General features: G+C 51.5%; 1 protein-coding gene across 1 annotated transcript; it reads left to right on the forward strand.

Moving 5' to 3' along the window:
- The first annotated feature begins 2,359 nt into the window (after window positions 1-2,359).
- On the forward strand, window positions 2,360-13,127 carry DDRGK1 (DDRGK domain containing 1). Its single transcript, XM_082744548.1, has 9 exons — window positions 2,360-2,539; window positions 3,728-3,934; window positions 5,406-5,518; window positions 5,742-5,843; window positions 8,822-8,944; window positions 9,212-9,250; window positions 11,830-11,886; window positions 12,400-12,448; window positions 12,827-13,127. The coding sequence occupies exons 1-9, from the start codon at window positions 2,449-2,451 to the stop codon at window positions 12,991-12,993; spliced, it is 948 nt and encodes a 315-aa protein (XP_082600674.1). The 5' UTR covers window positions 2,360-2,448; the 3' UTR covers window positions 12,994-13,127.
- Window positions 13,128-13,412: the final 285 nt, after the last annotated feature.

Consider the following 13,412-nt stretch of genomic DNA (forward strand, 5'->3'; position numbering starts at 1 on the left):
CACCTTCCATAGTTAAATATATATATATATATATATATATATATATATATATATATATTTTTTTTTTTTTTTTTTTTCTTTTTTCTTGTGAGGAGAACCTTTAGACTTTACTCTCAGCAACTTTCAAATATGCAGTACGGTATTGTTAACTGTAGTCAGCATATTACTTACCATGCTGTACATCTCCAGGATTATTTTATAAGGAAGTTTATACCTTTCAGCCCCCTTCACCCACTCTCCCCTAACCCAACTACAGATCTGCTCTCTGTAAATTTGAGCTTATTTTTTGTTTTCAGATCCAACTACTTGCCTTTGAATTTAAATTTGGCATAGCCTAAAGCTTCTTCTCAACATTTCCCAAGCTTGGGACTTCAGTATTTCAATTCCATTCCCTCATCCCTACAGCCTCTCACATCTATCATGCCTTCTCCATGCCCACTCCCTTAGCCAGATCTTTGGATCCTGAATTCTACCTCTAAAAGAGTTCCCCGATCAGTCCCTTCTCTCCATCCCCACTACAACTGTCTGAACCCAGCCCTGTTTGGTTCCTCTGGACCAGGGCAGCAGCTGTTTCACTGTTGTTCTCCCAGCCATCTTCCTCCCCCTCCACAAACCTTAAATAATATGCTTGGGGTCCAGGACTTTGAGAACCTGAGAACTCTAAATGAAAACTGTAAAAATGGTTATCTGTTTGAGGCAGCAAGGAAGAGTTATTTCTATTGACAGTTTGTTGTTTTGACTTCCCAGAAACTTTCTGTGCATGTGCAAATTACACACAAAAATGTATAAAGTCTTACTTTTTAGTTTTTTTTTTTTAAAGTTTGCTTTTTAGAAATCACTATACCCATTGTGGGGCTCAAAGCCACGACCCTGAGATGGTGAGTTTGAGTCACATGCCCTTCCAACTAAGCCAGCCAAGTGCCCCAAAATTTTTAGGTTTTTTAAGATTTTATTTATTTGAGAGACAGTGTGCACGCATGTGTGCACAAGAAGGGGGCGCAGTGGAGGGGAGCAGCAGAGGGAGAAGGAGAAGTATATTCCCCACGGAGCAGGGAGCCCAATGTGGAGCTCTGTGCCAGGACCCTAGGATCATGACCTGAGCCAAAGGCAGATGCTTAACCAACTGAGCCACCTGGTGCCCCTAATTTTTAGTTTTATAATAAAAATTTTATTATGGGAAATTTCAAACTTAAACAAAAATGTCAAACTTTACAAAAAATAGAAAAGAGCAGTAGAATGAGGAAACATACCCATTACCCAACTTTAATAATTTTCAACATTTGCTATTTTTATTTCACCTATTCTGGCCTATTTGCTTGCTTAAAATTTAAAAATGTAAATTATGACATATTCCAGAGTTACAGGAAATAATAAAATAGATGCAGAAGTTCCACTATTCCAGCTTAACAAATGTTAAAATGTTCACATGGTGCCATCTTTTTTCAAATCTTACACTTCATACCATTGTTCCTTGGATCTTTGTATTATCACACACACAAAGAGCTTCATACTACTGTTACAGCAAATCCCCAGTAGATTTTTACTTTTTCAAAAATCTTGAGTTTACATACTGTCCCCAGGTTTTTTCCGCAATTTTATTGAGGTATAATTACTACCTAGTTTCTAAATAATTCTTTTTTTAAGATTTTATTTATTTATTTATTTATTTGAGAGCATGGACAAGGGGAGCGGCTGAGGGAGAGGGAGAAGCAGGCTCCCCACTGAGCAGGGAACCGGGCAGGACCCTGTGATCATGACCCCAGCTGCAGGCAAATGCTTAGCCAACTGAGCTACCCAGGAGACCCTTTCTAAATAATTCTTAAGAATTAAAGGGAAATTAAATTCCACGGGTACTTAAATTTTGAGTGCTCACTATGGAAAACTGGGTCACAAATTCTCGTAGTAGTCTAATAAAGCTAATTTTGTACTAAAATGGGTATAAAGTTGCAGGTGTGGGTACAAAAATAATATCACAACTCATTTAAATATAAGATTTGTTCTCTTCTCCTCCCCTCTCTTTTTTTTACGAAATCATATGTCACAGATATAGGCAAAGCTCTGCCCCAAATCTCATCCATCGTTTTCCCTCCTCCCAACATCTATCTTGAAATTGGTATCATTCCTTAGCATTTTTTTGTACTTTTTCTACATATGTATGTTTCTATAAACGCTTTGCGATATTGCTTAATGCTTTTAAAACACATATAAATGTGGCACAGCACAAAATCGTTTGAGACCATTTCCAGTTATGAGTATTCATATGCCCCCCAAATTCCTTTTACAGTGAAAAATTGAGGCGTCTCTAGGGAGTGTGCGGCCTGGGCGGGGCCCCGGCTGGTGGGCGGAGTTTAGAGTTTGAAACGGGTGGGGCCATACAGCCGTTGGGCGGGGCCCGGGAGATCCGGGGCCTCCGGGTGGACGCGCCGGTTCCGCCTGGAAGCTGCTGTCATGGTGGCCCCCGTGGTGTACCTGGTGGCGGCGGCTCTGCTTGTCGGCCTTATCTTTTTCCTGACTCACAGCCGGGGCCGGACGACAGCAGGTAGGAGAAGCCGCCGCTCCAGGGCCGGTGGGGCCGCGTTCTCTGGCCTCCTGAGCCTTTGTAGGCCGTCGCACCGCGGTTCCTGCGCATGCGCTGGGCTGCCCGGCTGGACTGACGAGTGCTCCGCGCCGGTCGCTCTTGTCCTGTTGCAGGCCCGTTGCACGCCTGCGCATACCTGCGCGTCGCGGACGCGGCGGTGAACCGCAGTGCAGCAACTCTACTCGCGGACGGAATGGCAGCTCCTCTACACCTTCCCCCCCAGTCTCAAAGATAGTCTCACTCTATCCCTGTCCTCGCCCCCCGGCACTCTAGACTCAAAGGGGCCCGGTCCCCTGGTGAACATGCTCCCCCATCCGTCATTGGGTCTCTCCCCTGTGCGCCCCTAGGAGAGACCGCAGGGTTGTTCCGTCCCACCCAGGTTGGCTCCAGAGCAGGTGCCAAGAAGGGGGCCCTTGAGTATACTGTGCCTACCTACGAGCTGTAACTCCCTGAATCTCTCTCTTTACGCCTCAAAGAGAGCACCTGTGCACCCTTCTCTCTCCTGCACCCCGACCAGGAGCTCAGGTCATCTGCTAGGGTACAGAACAGATGTGCATATCATCTTCCATCCCCCATTTCTTGTCAGTATGTGGGTTTGTGTATATGTCTCTCCTCCTCTCTGGGCCCACAGGCTATTGGAGAGCACTTATATGCTCCAAGGGCAGGGGTCGGGCAGGTGGAGAGAGCTGAAGTAAGGCAGATAGCCGGGAAATCTTCCTGGAAGGGAAGCCTCATTCCCCAGGTGTGCTCCCGGGTGGCATGCCTTATAAAACTATGGCAGGTGGTGTTAGGCAGGCAAGAAATAAATGCAGTCTTGCAGTAGGCATTCAGATGTAGTCTGGAGAAGTCAGGGTGAGCTTCCTGGAGGAAGTTGGCCTTCATCTCCTCCTCCAGGGTGGTAGTCTTCTGGCCAGCTGGCTGGAAAGGTATTGACAAAGGCAGGAGGAAACAGGTGATCCTGCTGCAAAGGACCAAGGTGTGGGTCTGGGTTATAAAGGCCCTTATGATCTGAGAAACTGGGGCTTTGTGCTTTAGGCTGCCATAAACTGGAGGAAGTTGAGTGGAGGGTGAGGCTTCCAGGGTGCTGGTCCCCTGCCATCAGGTGGGTTGGACTGCTAGACAGTTGTGTGGTTTCTCTCTTCCCTACAGCCGGCCAGGAGCCATTGCACAATGAGGAGCTGCCGGTAGTAGCAGGCTCAGTGGCCCAGCCTCGGCCCCTGGAGCCTGAGGAGCAGAGAACTGGGGGCAGGCCCCGGCGCCGGAGGGATTTGGGCAGCCGCCTGCAGGCCCAGCGCCGAGCCCAGCGTGTCACCTGGGCAGAGGTGGATGAGAATGAGGAGGAAGCCATCATCCCAGGTGAGAAGGGCCCAGCCTAGAGGAGAAAGGGGCTGGTTTAGGGCATGAAGGGACCTCCAAAGCTGGGTGGAAGAATGGGATGTGAAGCTATAGTGTAGGAGACATGTCTGGGAGCCAAAGGATAGGGTTGGGGGAGAGGAGTCATGGGACCCATCCTTTGGTCCTGGTTCTGGACCCTGACCAGCAATTCTGGACCCTGATCCCTATTCCATTGGGCTAGCCCCCTCTTCCTTCATTTTGGCTTTCAGTGTCTAAGCAAGAGGACAGGGGTCTTTAGATTGACCTAGATAGTTCCTCAGCCCACTTCTTATATCCCAGCACCTTACTGGTATGGGCACAGTCATTTTCTGAGAACCTCACTCTAGGACCAGAGTACCCAGCTAAGAGCCTCTGCAGTTCCTGAGGTGAGGTCACCTGTAATCCTAGAAGGGTTTAGGGTTGGAGACATTTTTTTGATGGAGCTTCCATATCCCTGGGAGACCGACAGAGGCCCTCAGATTTTGGGAAAAAATATCTCATCTGCAGTGGTCAAACCTGGCTTGAGCCTGAAGAAGGGGCACTTGGGACTTTTGCCCTGGTACTTTTGGGAATTAGCCCGTTAGCTCAAAAAAGAGGCAGTCTGTGGTGCCACTCCTCTTGTCTCAGACTTAGGATCAGACATCTCTGCTGCTTGGGCATCAACAGGTTTTGGTTTTTAAATTTCATTTATTTGAGAGAGAGAGTGCACACATGCACATACATATGCATGCTTGTAGCACAAGCAGGGGGAGGAGCAGATAGAGAGGGGAAAAGTACAGGGGAATCTCAAACAGATGCCACACTGAGTGCAGAGCCAGAGGCAGGGCTTGAGATCATGACCTGAGCCAAAATCAAGATTTAGGGGCCTCCCAGGTGCCCCAACAAATCTTTAACTTTTAGCTGGCCCTAACTTTAGGTAGTCTTGGGGTTGGAGCTGTCTTTTTGGCCAGGGGCTGAGCCCAGAACCCTTAGCAGTTCCTAAACAGAGTGAGGACAATTTTAGATACGAGACAGGGATACATTTCCCCATGAGGCCATCCTTCCCTGAGGTTTGGCTCAGAGACAAACGAGAGAAGTCCGCAAGCCCAAACATCCCTGCCTGTGATTTTCAGATGCTCGGATATTGGAACCTGACATCTCCCTTTTCATGGTGATGCACTGGCTAAAGTTGCTATCTGTTCCCTTGCCCCATGATTCCCTCACCTTTCCCCTACCTTACCCTCTACCCTCAACACACACACACACTCGGCTCACACATTGTCACATACACACACTCAGAGCATTAATTTCTGTGTTCCTGGTAGATGTTTGTGGAGGGCAGAGCTAGGCTAGTGACATCTGCAGGTGAGAGGAACAGGATTTGCTGCCATGTAGAAAGGGACAAGGGGTAGGATGGATCCATCTTCATCAGCTCTCTACAGGACCTGAACTGTCTTTCTTTGACCATACTCAGGCCAGGAGGAAGAAGGTATCGAGAAGCCGGTGGAAAGTCACCTGTCCGGGAAAATTGGAGCCAAGAAACTACGGAAGCTAGAGGAGAAACAGGCTCGAAAAGCCCAGCGTGAGGCAAGCAGGAGGGTTGGGGTGCAGCTCTGGGAAGTGTGGAAAGGTCCTGCCTTCCTTGTCCCCTATGTCAGGCCCCTCAGGCTTTTTGCATGCTGCTTGCCTGACTGTCTCTTACAGCTTGGGTCCATGGTCCGGCCCACACCTTGCCACCCTGGCCTGTTTGTGAGGTAGGCAAGGTCTGGTTGGGGGTAGGGATGTGCTCCCTATGAAGGCCTCTCTCCAGGCAGAGGAGGCTGAACGTGAGGAACGGAAACGCCTCGAGTCCCAGCGTGAGGCAGAGTGGAAGAAAGAGGAGGAGCGGCTTCGTCTGGAGGAGGAACAAAAGGTGAGACAGACAGACACCACCCCCCACCCCACCCCACCCCACCCCCCACCTGCAGTCCTGACATCTGACACCTGCAGGCACCTTGCTTCTTCTTTTTTTTTTTAAGATTTTATTTATTTATTTGACAGAGATCACAAGTAGGCAAAGAGGCAGGCGGGGGGGCGGGTAGGCAGGCTCCCCGCTGAGCAGAGAGCCTGATCTCAGGACCTCAAGATCATGACCTGAGCCGAAGGCAGAGGCTTAACCCACTGAGCCACCCAGGTGCCCCGGCACCTTGCTTCTTATGCAGCTCCTCACACTTCTAACCTAGGAGACGGCCCATGGACTGCGTTTAGGAACAGGCCGTGGTTTATTTGGTCCCCAGACTCTAAACACAACCTGTACAAAACTGCTGCTGAAAAGCAGAGCCGGTGATGGGGATTTTTGTGCATGTGATTTATTGAACATGTCTGAAGCATTTAAAGAAAATTGCGGTGGTTGGAGTGGCTAAAACAAGCTAAGCAAGAAGGAGAAAAGTCAGAGAGGGAGTAGGGTCTGAATCCTAAAGCGCTTGAAGTTGTTAAAGGTCATTGTAAGAGCTGATGGATCCTGCCTGAGTCAGGTCCTGTGGAGGGCCTGGCCTGGAGGAGATAGATGCTCAGAGAATGCAAACCACTATGGTAGAGGTGGTTAGTGAGCATTTGTTTGCCAGATGCTTCCTTTCTGAGAACTGGTGCCCAAGAAAGGGAACATCACAAAAGTGCAATGTGTATACAGAATGAAAGCCAGGACTGCCCCAGTTAGGGAGACCTCGCTGGTGCCTTTGGCCTCTCCCTGGCCCTGCTGTCCAGGGACCCTTGCTGGCAGGAAGCCTGGCTTTGGCTACTGTAGTAAGCGGGCCGGAGCACAGGAGAGAGGAGGCGTTAGTGGAGGTTGCACTTTTACCTTTCTGAATAATGACCCTGTCTGATGGACCTTAAATGTCCTGGGGTTCTCCTCCCCTGCACCTTACCTTATTGTGGTATATTTCCCACGGCCAGTACCAATATATTGTTTTAACTAAACCCCACACATTATTCATTATTCGGATTTCATTAATTTCCTCCACTATCCTTTTATTTTTTTATTTTTTTTTCTTTTTATAAAGATTTTATTTATTTATTTGACATACAGAGTTGACAAGTAGGCAGAGAGGCAGGCAGAGAGAGAGGAGGAAGCAGGCTCCCTGCTGAGCAGAGAGTCCGACATGGGGCTTGATCCCAGGACCCTGGGACCGTGACCCAAGCCAAAGTCAGAGGCTTAACCCCCTGAGCCACCCAGGCACCCCTCCACTATCCTTTTAAATGGTCACTTCTAGGATGCCACATTACACTGACTTATCATGTCTCCCTAGGCTCCTCTGGTTGTGACATTTTCTCAGATTTTTCCATGCTTTTAGTGATCTTGATAGTTTTGAGGGGTATTGGGCAAATACTTTATAGAATATTCCTCAGTTTGCTGGACTCATTTTTTTATCTCATGGTTGGACCGGGTTATGGATTTTGGGGAAGAAGATCAGAGATGAAGGGCCGTTCTCAACGCCGCATATGAAGGATACCTGCTGTCAACTTGGCGTGTCACAACTGATGTTAACCTGGATTGCTTGGCTCAGGTTTTCTTTGCCAGATTTGTCTGCTGTGATGTTACGCCCTCCTTCCTGTAGTTCTTTGGAAACAAGTCACTGTGCACAGCCCACACTTAAGGGGTGGGAAGTTATTCTCCACCTTCTCTAGAGCAAAGTATGCAAAGTATTGGGGATTTTTCTATATGGAAGATTTACCTTTTCTTTGCTGTGTATATATTTAGTTGTTTATACCTACATGGACTTGGATATGTTTTGTGTGTTGCGTTATGGTCTGATACCATCTCATTTACCTTGTCACTTAGGTCAGCAGGAGCTCTTGCAGTTGGCCCTGTGTACCTTTGACGTAACCTCATTGTTTTGTTTTCTGAGTACTTGCTTCCTTTTTGGCACTGCAAGATGCTCCAGGCTTATTTTGTGTATTCTCTGTCCTAGCTTTAGCTACATGTTTAAAAAAAATCTTTTTGAGAGCTCTGGAAAATAGGCTGACTTGGAGGGACGCTACGGCACTGGGCGGTGGTGGTGGTGAAGTGGCATGGTCAGACTGAGAAGTTTTCCGGAAGTTGAAGACAGAAACGGTAGATAGAACTTTATTTCTGACCAGCTGGCCAGATGGCTCTGTGACGCACTGAGCCAGGGACTGGACGTGTGGGGAGTAGATCACAGGGTCTTTCTGGGATGTACTCAACTTGAGGTACCTGTGAGATGGCCCAGTGAGTGCGTCATATGGGAGGAGAGATTTGGGGCAGGGTACAGCGGTGGCAGTCGCTGGCAAGGACATGGTTGTTGATGCTGTGGGCATGGCGAGGTGGCCTGAGGAGGGGAAGGAGGGAGGAGGGACAGGGCTGAGCAATGGAGGAGGTGAGAAGAGTGACCCAAGGAGCAAGAGGAAGCCCAATAGAGGTGGGATCTGCCAGTCAAGCGAGGGAAGACGAAATGGTCAGCTCTCTCCAGCACCACTGAGAGGACAGGGTTATGAGACTGATGTTGTCCCTTTGGATTGGGTGGGATGAAGGGCATGGGTAAGACCATAGCACTTGTTTTGGTGGAGTTGAGTATGATGGAATTGAGTGAATGGATGATGAGGAAATGGAGCCTGGGTGTTTGTACACGAAGTGTGGACATGACAAGGAGGGGATCATTGGCAGCATTTTAAAGGAGAGGGGGCTGAGCAGCACTTTTCTGGGAGGTGATGGAACTGATAAGAAGAAGGGCCTCAGCCTGTAGCTCAGCCTTGGGTTGAGGGAGCAGTGTCTTACAGGAACTCTGTCCCCGAGAAAGGGCCAGACTGTATGTGCTGGTGCCCTGTGGGGGCAGCAGAGCCCAGAACAGGGATGGGGTGGGCACCTGCCCCAACATACCTACCTCTTGTCCACAGGAGGAGGAAGAGAGGAAGGCACGGGAGGAGCAGGCCCAGCGGGAGCATGAGGAGTACCTGAAACTGAAGGAAGCCTTCGTGGTGGAGGAGGAAGGTGTGGGCGAGACCATGACTGAGGAACAGGTAGGCCTGCAGCCCCTGGAAGGCCCATCTCTGTGCCCACCAAGCCTGCCACCCACTCCCAGACACCCCATCATTCCTTGCCTGCTGCCCTTGTCATGCCCTGAAAGGTGGGTAGGCATTAGGCCCAGCAGGCTCAGGTTTGGAAGAGGGGGTGCCTCCGAACCCCTTACTGTGGGAAGCTTTGCTCACACAGATGGCAAGCGGGTGGCATAGACCCCTGTAGCCCCTGCAAGGGGGACACTCACCCCGATTTCTCTGTTCCTCTAGTCCCACAGCTTCCTGACTGAGTTCATCAACTACATTAAGGTAAGAAGCCACGGAACGGAGCCTGGGCGTCCGCTCCCTGCCTCACGCTTGTGTGTTGTGTGTGCATGTGTGTGCGTTTCACGTGTGCTCTCTGTAGAAGGAGTGGACCCAAGCTGGGGCTGTTGGTGGCTAACTTGAGCCCATGCAGGGGTGGGCAGGGGACCCCTGGGAGTCAGTGCTGCCCAGTCCTGGCCAGAAGAGCCCCTTCTGCTTTGACAGTGGAGAGGGACCTGGTCTGTGTGGGAGGCCTGAGCCTTCAATCACTTCCTCACATTTAGGGTTTGACAGTCTCCCTGCTCCTCAGACCCCACGCTCAGTGAGTCACTGTGTTTTCAAGTTTCTTCACATGTGTTTTCTGTCAGTTCTGTCACACTGAGCTCTGTTGAGTTGAAACAAGCATCCCCGGCCACGTGTTTCTGACCAGGAACTCGGGTCTGCAGGGAAACAGGATGATGTTTCCTTTGGAATCTAGGGCGGGACAGCATGTGTGTCCCCGTCCGTCTGGAGCCGGGCTGGATGCTGCTTGGAGTTGCATAAGCATGTCCTGCTCTGCTTTGCTGCTAAGCAACTTCTCTCCCACGAAGGATGCTCCGAGGGGAGAGGTTTTCAAGTGCAACTCAGAGGTGCAGAGGCGGCTGAGGGAAGGAGTGCAGAGGGAGTGGAGGCGGTGGAGGGGGTGCTACTAGGGGGTGCCAAAGAGCCAGGCCTTGCATAATCCTCCCCACCCCAACTTCTTCCAAAGGGAGCAGGGTTCAAACTCCTCCCAGCAGTAAGGGGCTGGACTCATGGCCTGGGGGCCTGGTATTCCTAGTGGGGAGAGAGCTCTTTCCTCTCTGATGGAACCCCCGAGGGCTGCCAGGACATCTCTCACACTTTCCTGCTGCTGTTTGGAACTCACCATCCCCACCGACCCAGTGGGCAGTGACAGATCTTGAGTCTATCCTCCAGGAAGCCCTCATCCACCAGTTTCAGCTCCCCCTCACCTCTGCAGAGACTCAAGTAGAGGCCTCGGGGGCAATTCCGGCCCTTGCTTTCAGAGGCTCTCTAGAGAGGCCGTTTTCTGGGGGGTTCTCCAGACTCTCCTGGACCGCAGAGGTCTTTCCAGCCTGCGCAGGCTGATCCTCCTACAGCTGCTGTCTCAGGGAGAAGGACAACTTCCAAACTGAGCCCACCTGCCTTCTTCCAGGCTTCCAGGGGAACAGGCCCTTGAATGCTAGCATTTCAGACCCGGAGGCATGTTTTCGTGCTAGGTGTAGTTTATGTGCAGCGTAGGCCTAACTTCCTCTTGCCGATCCTCTCTCCCTTTTGAGCAGGGCTAAGTGGGTTGGTTTGTTTTTCTAAATGTACTTTGGGCCCCAGGATTCTCTCAGGCCAGGTCTTCAGGGACCCCTGGGGTGACTCTGTGGTCACATTCTGAGCTGTCACTGAGAACCCAGGGCCTACTCCCTGCTTTGTAGGTAGAGGCCAGCTGGCCAGGTCACCTTGTGCTTGCCACCCCCTGGCCCAGCCACCACTCACTTGCCTCCCGGCTTGCACATTCATTTTGGCATTTTGAACAGTCACATGCCATCTGCAGCTGAGGAGGCGTCACTGTGTCACTCCTCCCCCCGCTCATTTGCTATGGAAGATTCCTGGACACACAGAAGACCGCCTTCTCTCAAGTCACATGCTATCTGTCTGGGGAGGGGATGGGGGAGGCAGGGCAGATGCCTGCGTAGGACCCAGCGGTGGACCCTCGGTCACACCCCTGCCCTCCGTCAGGAACCGAAGTTTCTACTGAGGGTGTGAGGGAGGCACATGGAGCACGGCCATGCGTGGAAAGCTCTGAGCAGATTTAGTGACAGTAATTTTAAGGGTGGACACAGTGCCTCAGCAGAGTGAAGAGAGGATGGGGAGCAGTGTGGCACGTCAGGGTGGTGGGGGTCTCAGGCCAAGGGGGCAGTGAACAGAGGTGAGACAAGAATGAGCTGTACTGCTCCTACCAAGACCCTGGCTCATCAGGGCTTCCCATCTGCTCTCTTCTTGTCCACGTTCTCGCCTGTCGTCTTGCCGGCTATGAGCTCAAGGGCAGGAGCTATGTCTTCTTCACCTCTGCACCCCCCACACCTTCTCAGCTCCTGGTCCTGGCAGGTCTTCAGCAAACGCAGGTCCTAGCGACAGTTTTTTAATAAGCTCTTGGCATTTGTCAGCCTCTCCCTTCATCTCTGTGGTGCTTCCCCTTCCGGCCTGTTCACAATGTTAAAGTGATACAGCTGGATACAGGGGAGAAAGGTAGCAGTTGTGCTTGACTCTCCATGGGTGTCTGTCTCAGGGTAGTCCCCAGGCCAGGATGTGACTCGTGGGGCAGGTGTTGGTTTGAGCAGATCCCTTCCAGTAAGCATGGGCATGAGAGTCGATGAGTGTGTGTGTGTGTTTGTACAGGCAGCTGGGAGAGCATGTGAGTAGTGTGTGAGAGAAACAAAGCTCTCCCATGGGAGCATGGAGCCTGCTTAGCCAGCCACCCAGAGCAGAACAGGCCAGTGTGCCAACCTCAGAGGGCTCCGGTGCTGAGAGGCTTTCTCCCTTCCCCCTCCTTGCAGCAGTCCAAGGTCGTCCTCTTGGAAGACTTGGCTTCCCAGGTGGGCCTGCGGACTCAGGTAAGCCCTTGAAGGTGGCCTGCTCCGTGGAATGTGGCCAAAGGGTCTATATGGCTGTCAGAGGGGGACCTATCCTTAAAGATAGGAGTCTTAATGCCCTCAAGCAAGAGTAGACTGTAGGAATTTTTTGGCACCCCAGGAATCTTGCCTTCCTACTAGACAGAGGAAAAAGAAAAGAGCCCAAACCCCATCACTCCAGCAACCCCTGTAAGCGAGGCAGCCCAAACCCAGTTACCTTGACAACTCTCTTGCAAACAGGCTGTGCCAGCCTTCGTCGCCAAATGTCTCCACCACTCCTCTCCTGCCTTGAAGAAAGCCTCTCTCGGAGGTCTTACAGTGCCCTGGGACCACGGCCCTATCTCCCTTGAACCCCTCCAGACGAGAAGCAGAGAGTCACATTGGGGGTGGCCGAGAGAAGGAGAGGAGGAGATTTGATTGTGGTGGGAGGGAGAGTGCAGCTGTCTTTTGGGATGGCAGTGCCCATCTCTACTCTGAGACTTGTTCTTCTCATAGGATACCATAAACCGCATCCAGGACCTGCTGGCTGAGGGGACTCTGACAGGTGAGAGGATGACAGTCAGTCACCATAGGCCCTGGCCTTGGGGTGTGTCTAGCCACAGAGGGCCTGCAGGGCTTTTTTGTGGAGGCCGGATGATCCCTGTCTCGGCCCCAGGTGGGGAAGTGGTGTGCAGGAGGGCCGCTGAGCCGAGGGAGGTGCCCAGGCCTGGGAGCAGCTCTGGGTGACTGGGACAGGCAAGAAAGCTGGATTTGGATTTGACTTGCATAGTCAGGACTGGGTGCAGCCAGAGGAGCCCAGGCAGGTGGGCAGGCTGGGAGGGCTCTGAGCCACTTGTGAAGGGGTAGGTGGGTGGGCATTCTCATGCAGTGGTGGGGAGGAGACCCTAGAAGGTTCAGCCCCACAACCCTCCTGTCCCCACAGGTGTGATTGACGACCGGGGCAAGTTCATCTACATAACCCCTGAGGAACTGGCTGCCGTGGCTAACTTCATCCGACAGCGGGGCCGGGTGTCCATCACTGAGCTTGCCCAGGCCAGCAACTCCCTCATTGCCTGGGGCCGGGAGCCCCCTGTCCAGTCCCCAGCCTGACCCAGCCCTTCCCTTTTGGACTGGCAGCTTGCACAGCCTACCCGGGCGTACAGCTTAATCCCTCCCCTCCACCCTGGGGGAGAGATGGAATGTGGCCAGGCAGTTACAGATTAAAGGCCTGTGAGCACTGCTGAGCTTCGTGTGGCTTGGTGTGACAGAAGGCCTGGCCTGGGAGTCCAGATGAGCAAGTGAAGTCTAGTCCTCAGAACATATCTGTGGGGTGGATGGGAGGAGCCCTGTGGGGGCAGATGAAAGTTTCATCCTTACCATGCGTTCATTCATTGAAAAAGAATATTGAGCAATTACTGTATTCCTTTGTACCCTACAAAGATGAGGTCTTTTTCTCCCTCCCCCACTTCCCAGAGCAAAATTAAGCAACCTTAGGGCAACATCTCCCCTAACTGGGGAGGGAGGTCTCA

The sequence above is a fragment of the Mustela nivalis genome (genome assembly GCF_964662115.1).
Source record: "Mustela nivalis genome assembly, chromosome: 8".
Classification (NCBI taxonomy): Eukaryota; Metazoa; Chordata; class Mammalia; order Carnivora; family Mustelidae; genus Mustela; species Mustela nivalis.

Bases quoted from the DNA above. Each gene is read 5' to 3' on its own strand.
- DDRGK1 (XM_082744548.1), top strand. From the start codon at position 2,449: ATGGTGGCCCCCGTGGTGTACCTGGTGGCGGCGGCTCTGCTTGTCGGC. The intron at 3,935-5,405 runs GTGAGAAGGGCC...GACCATACTCAG, and splicing joins GGAGGAAGCCATCATCCCAG to GCCAGGAGGAAGAAGGTATC. The intron at 5,844-8,821 runs GTGAGACAGACA...TCTTGTCCACAG, and splicing joins GTCTGGAGGAGGAACAAAAG to GAGGAGGAAGAGAGGAAGGC.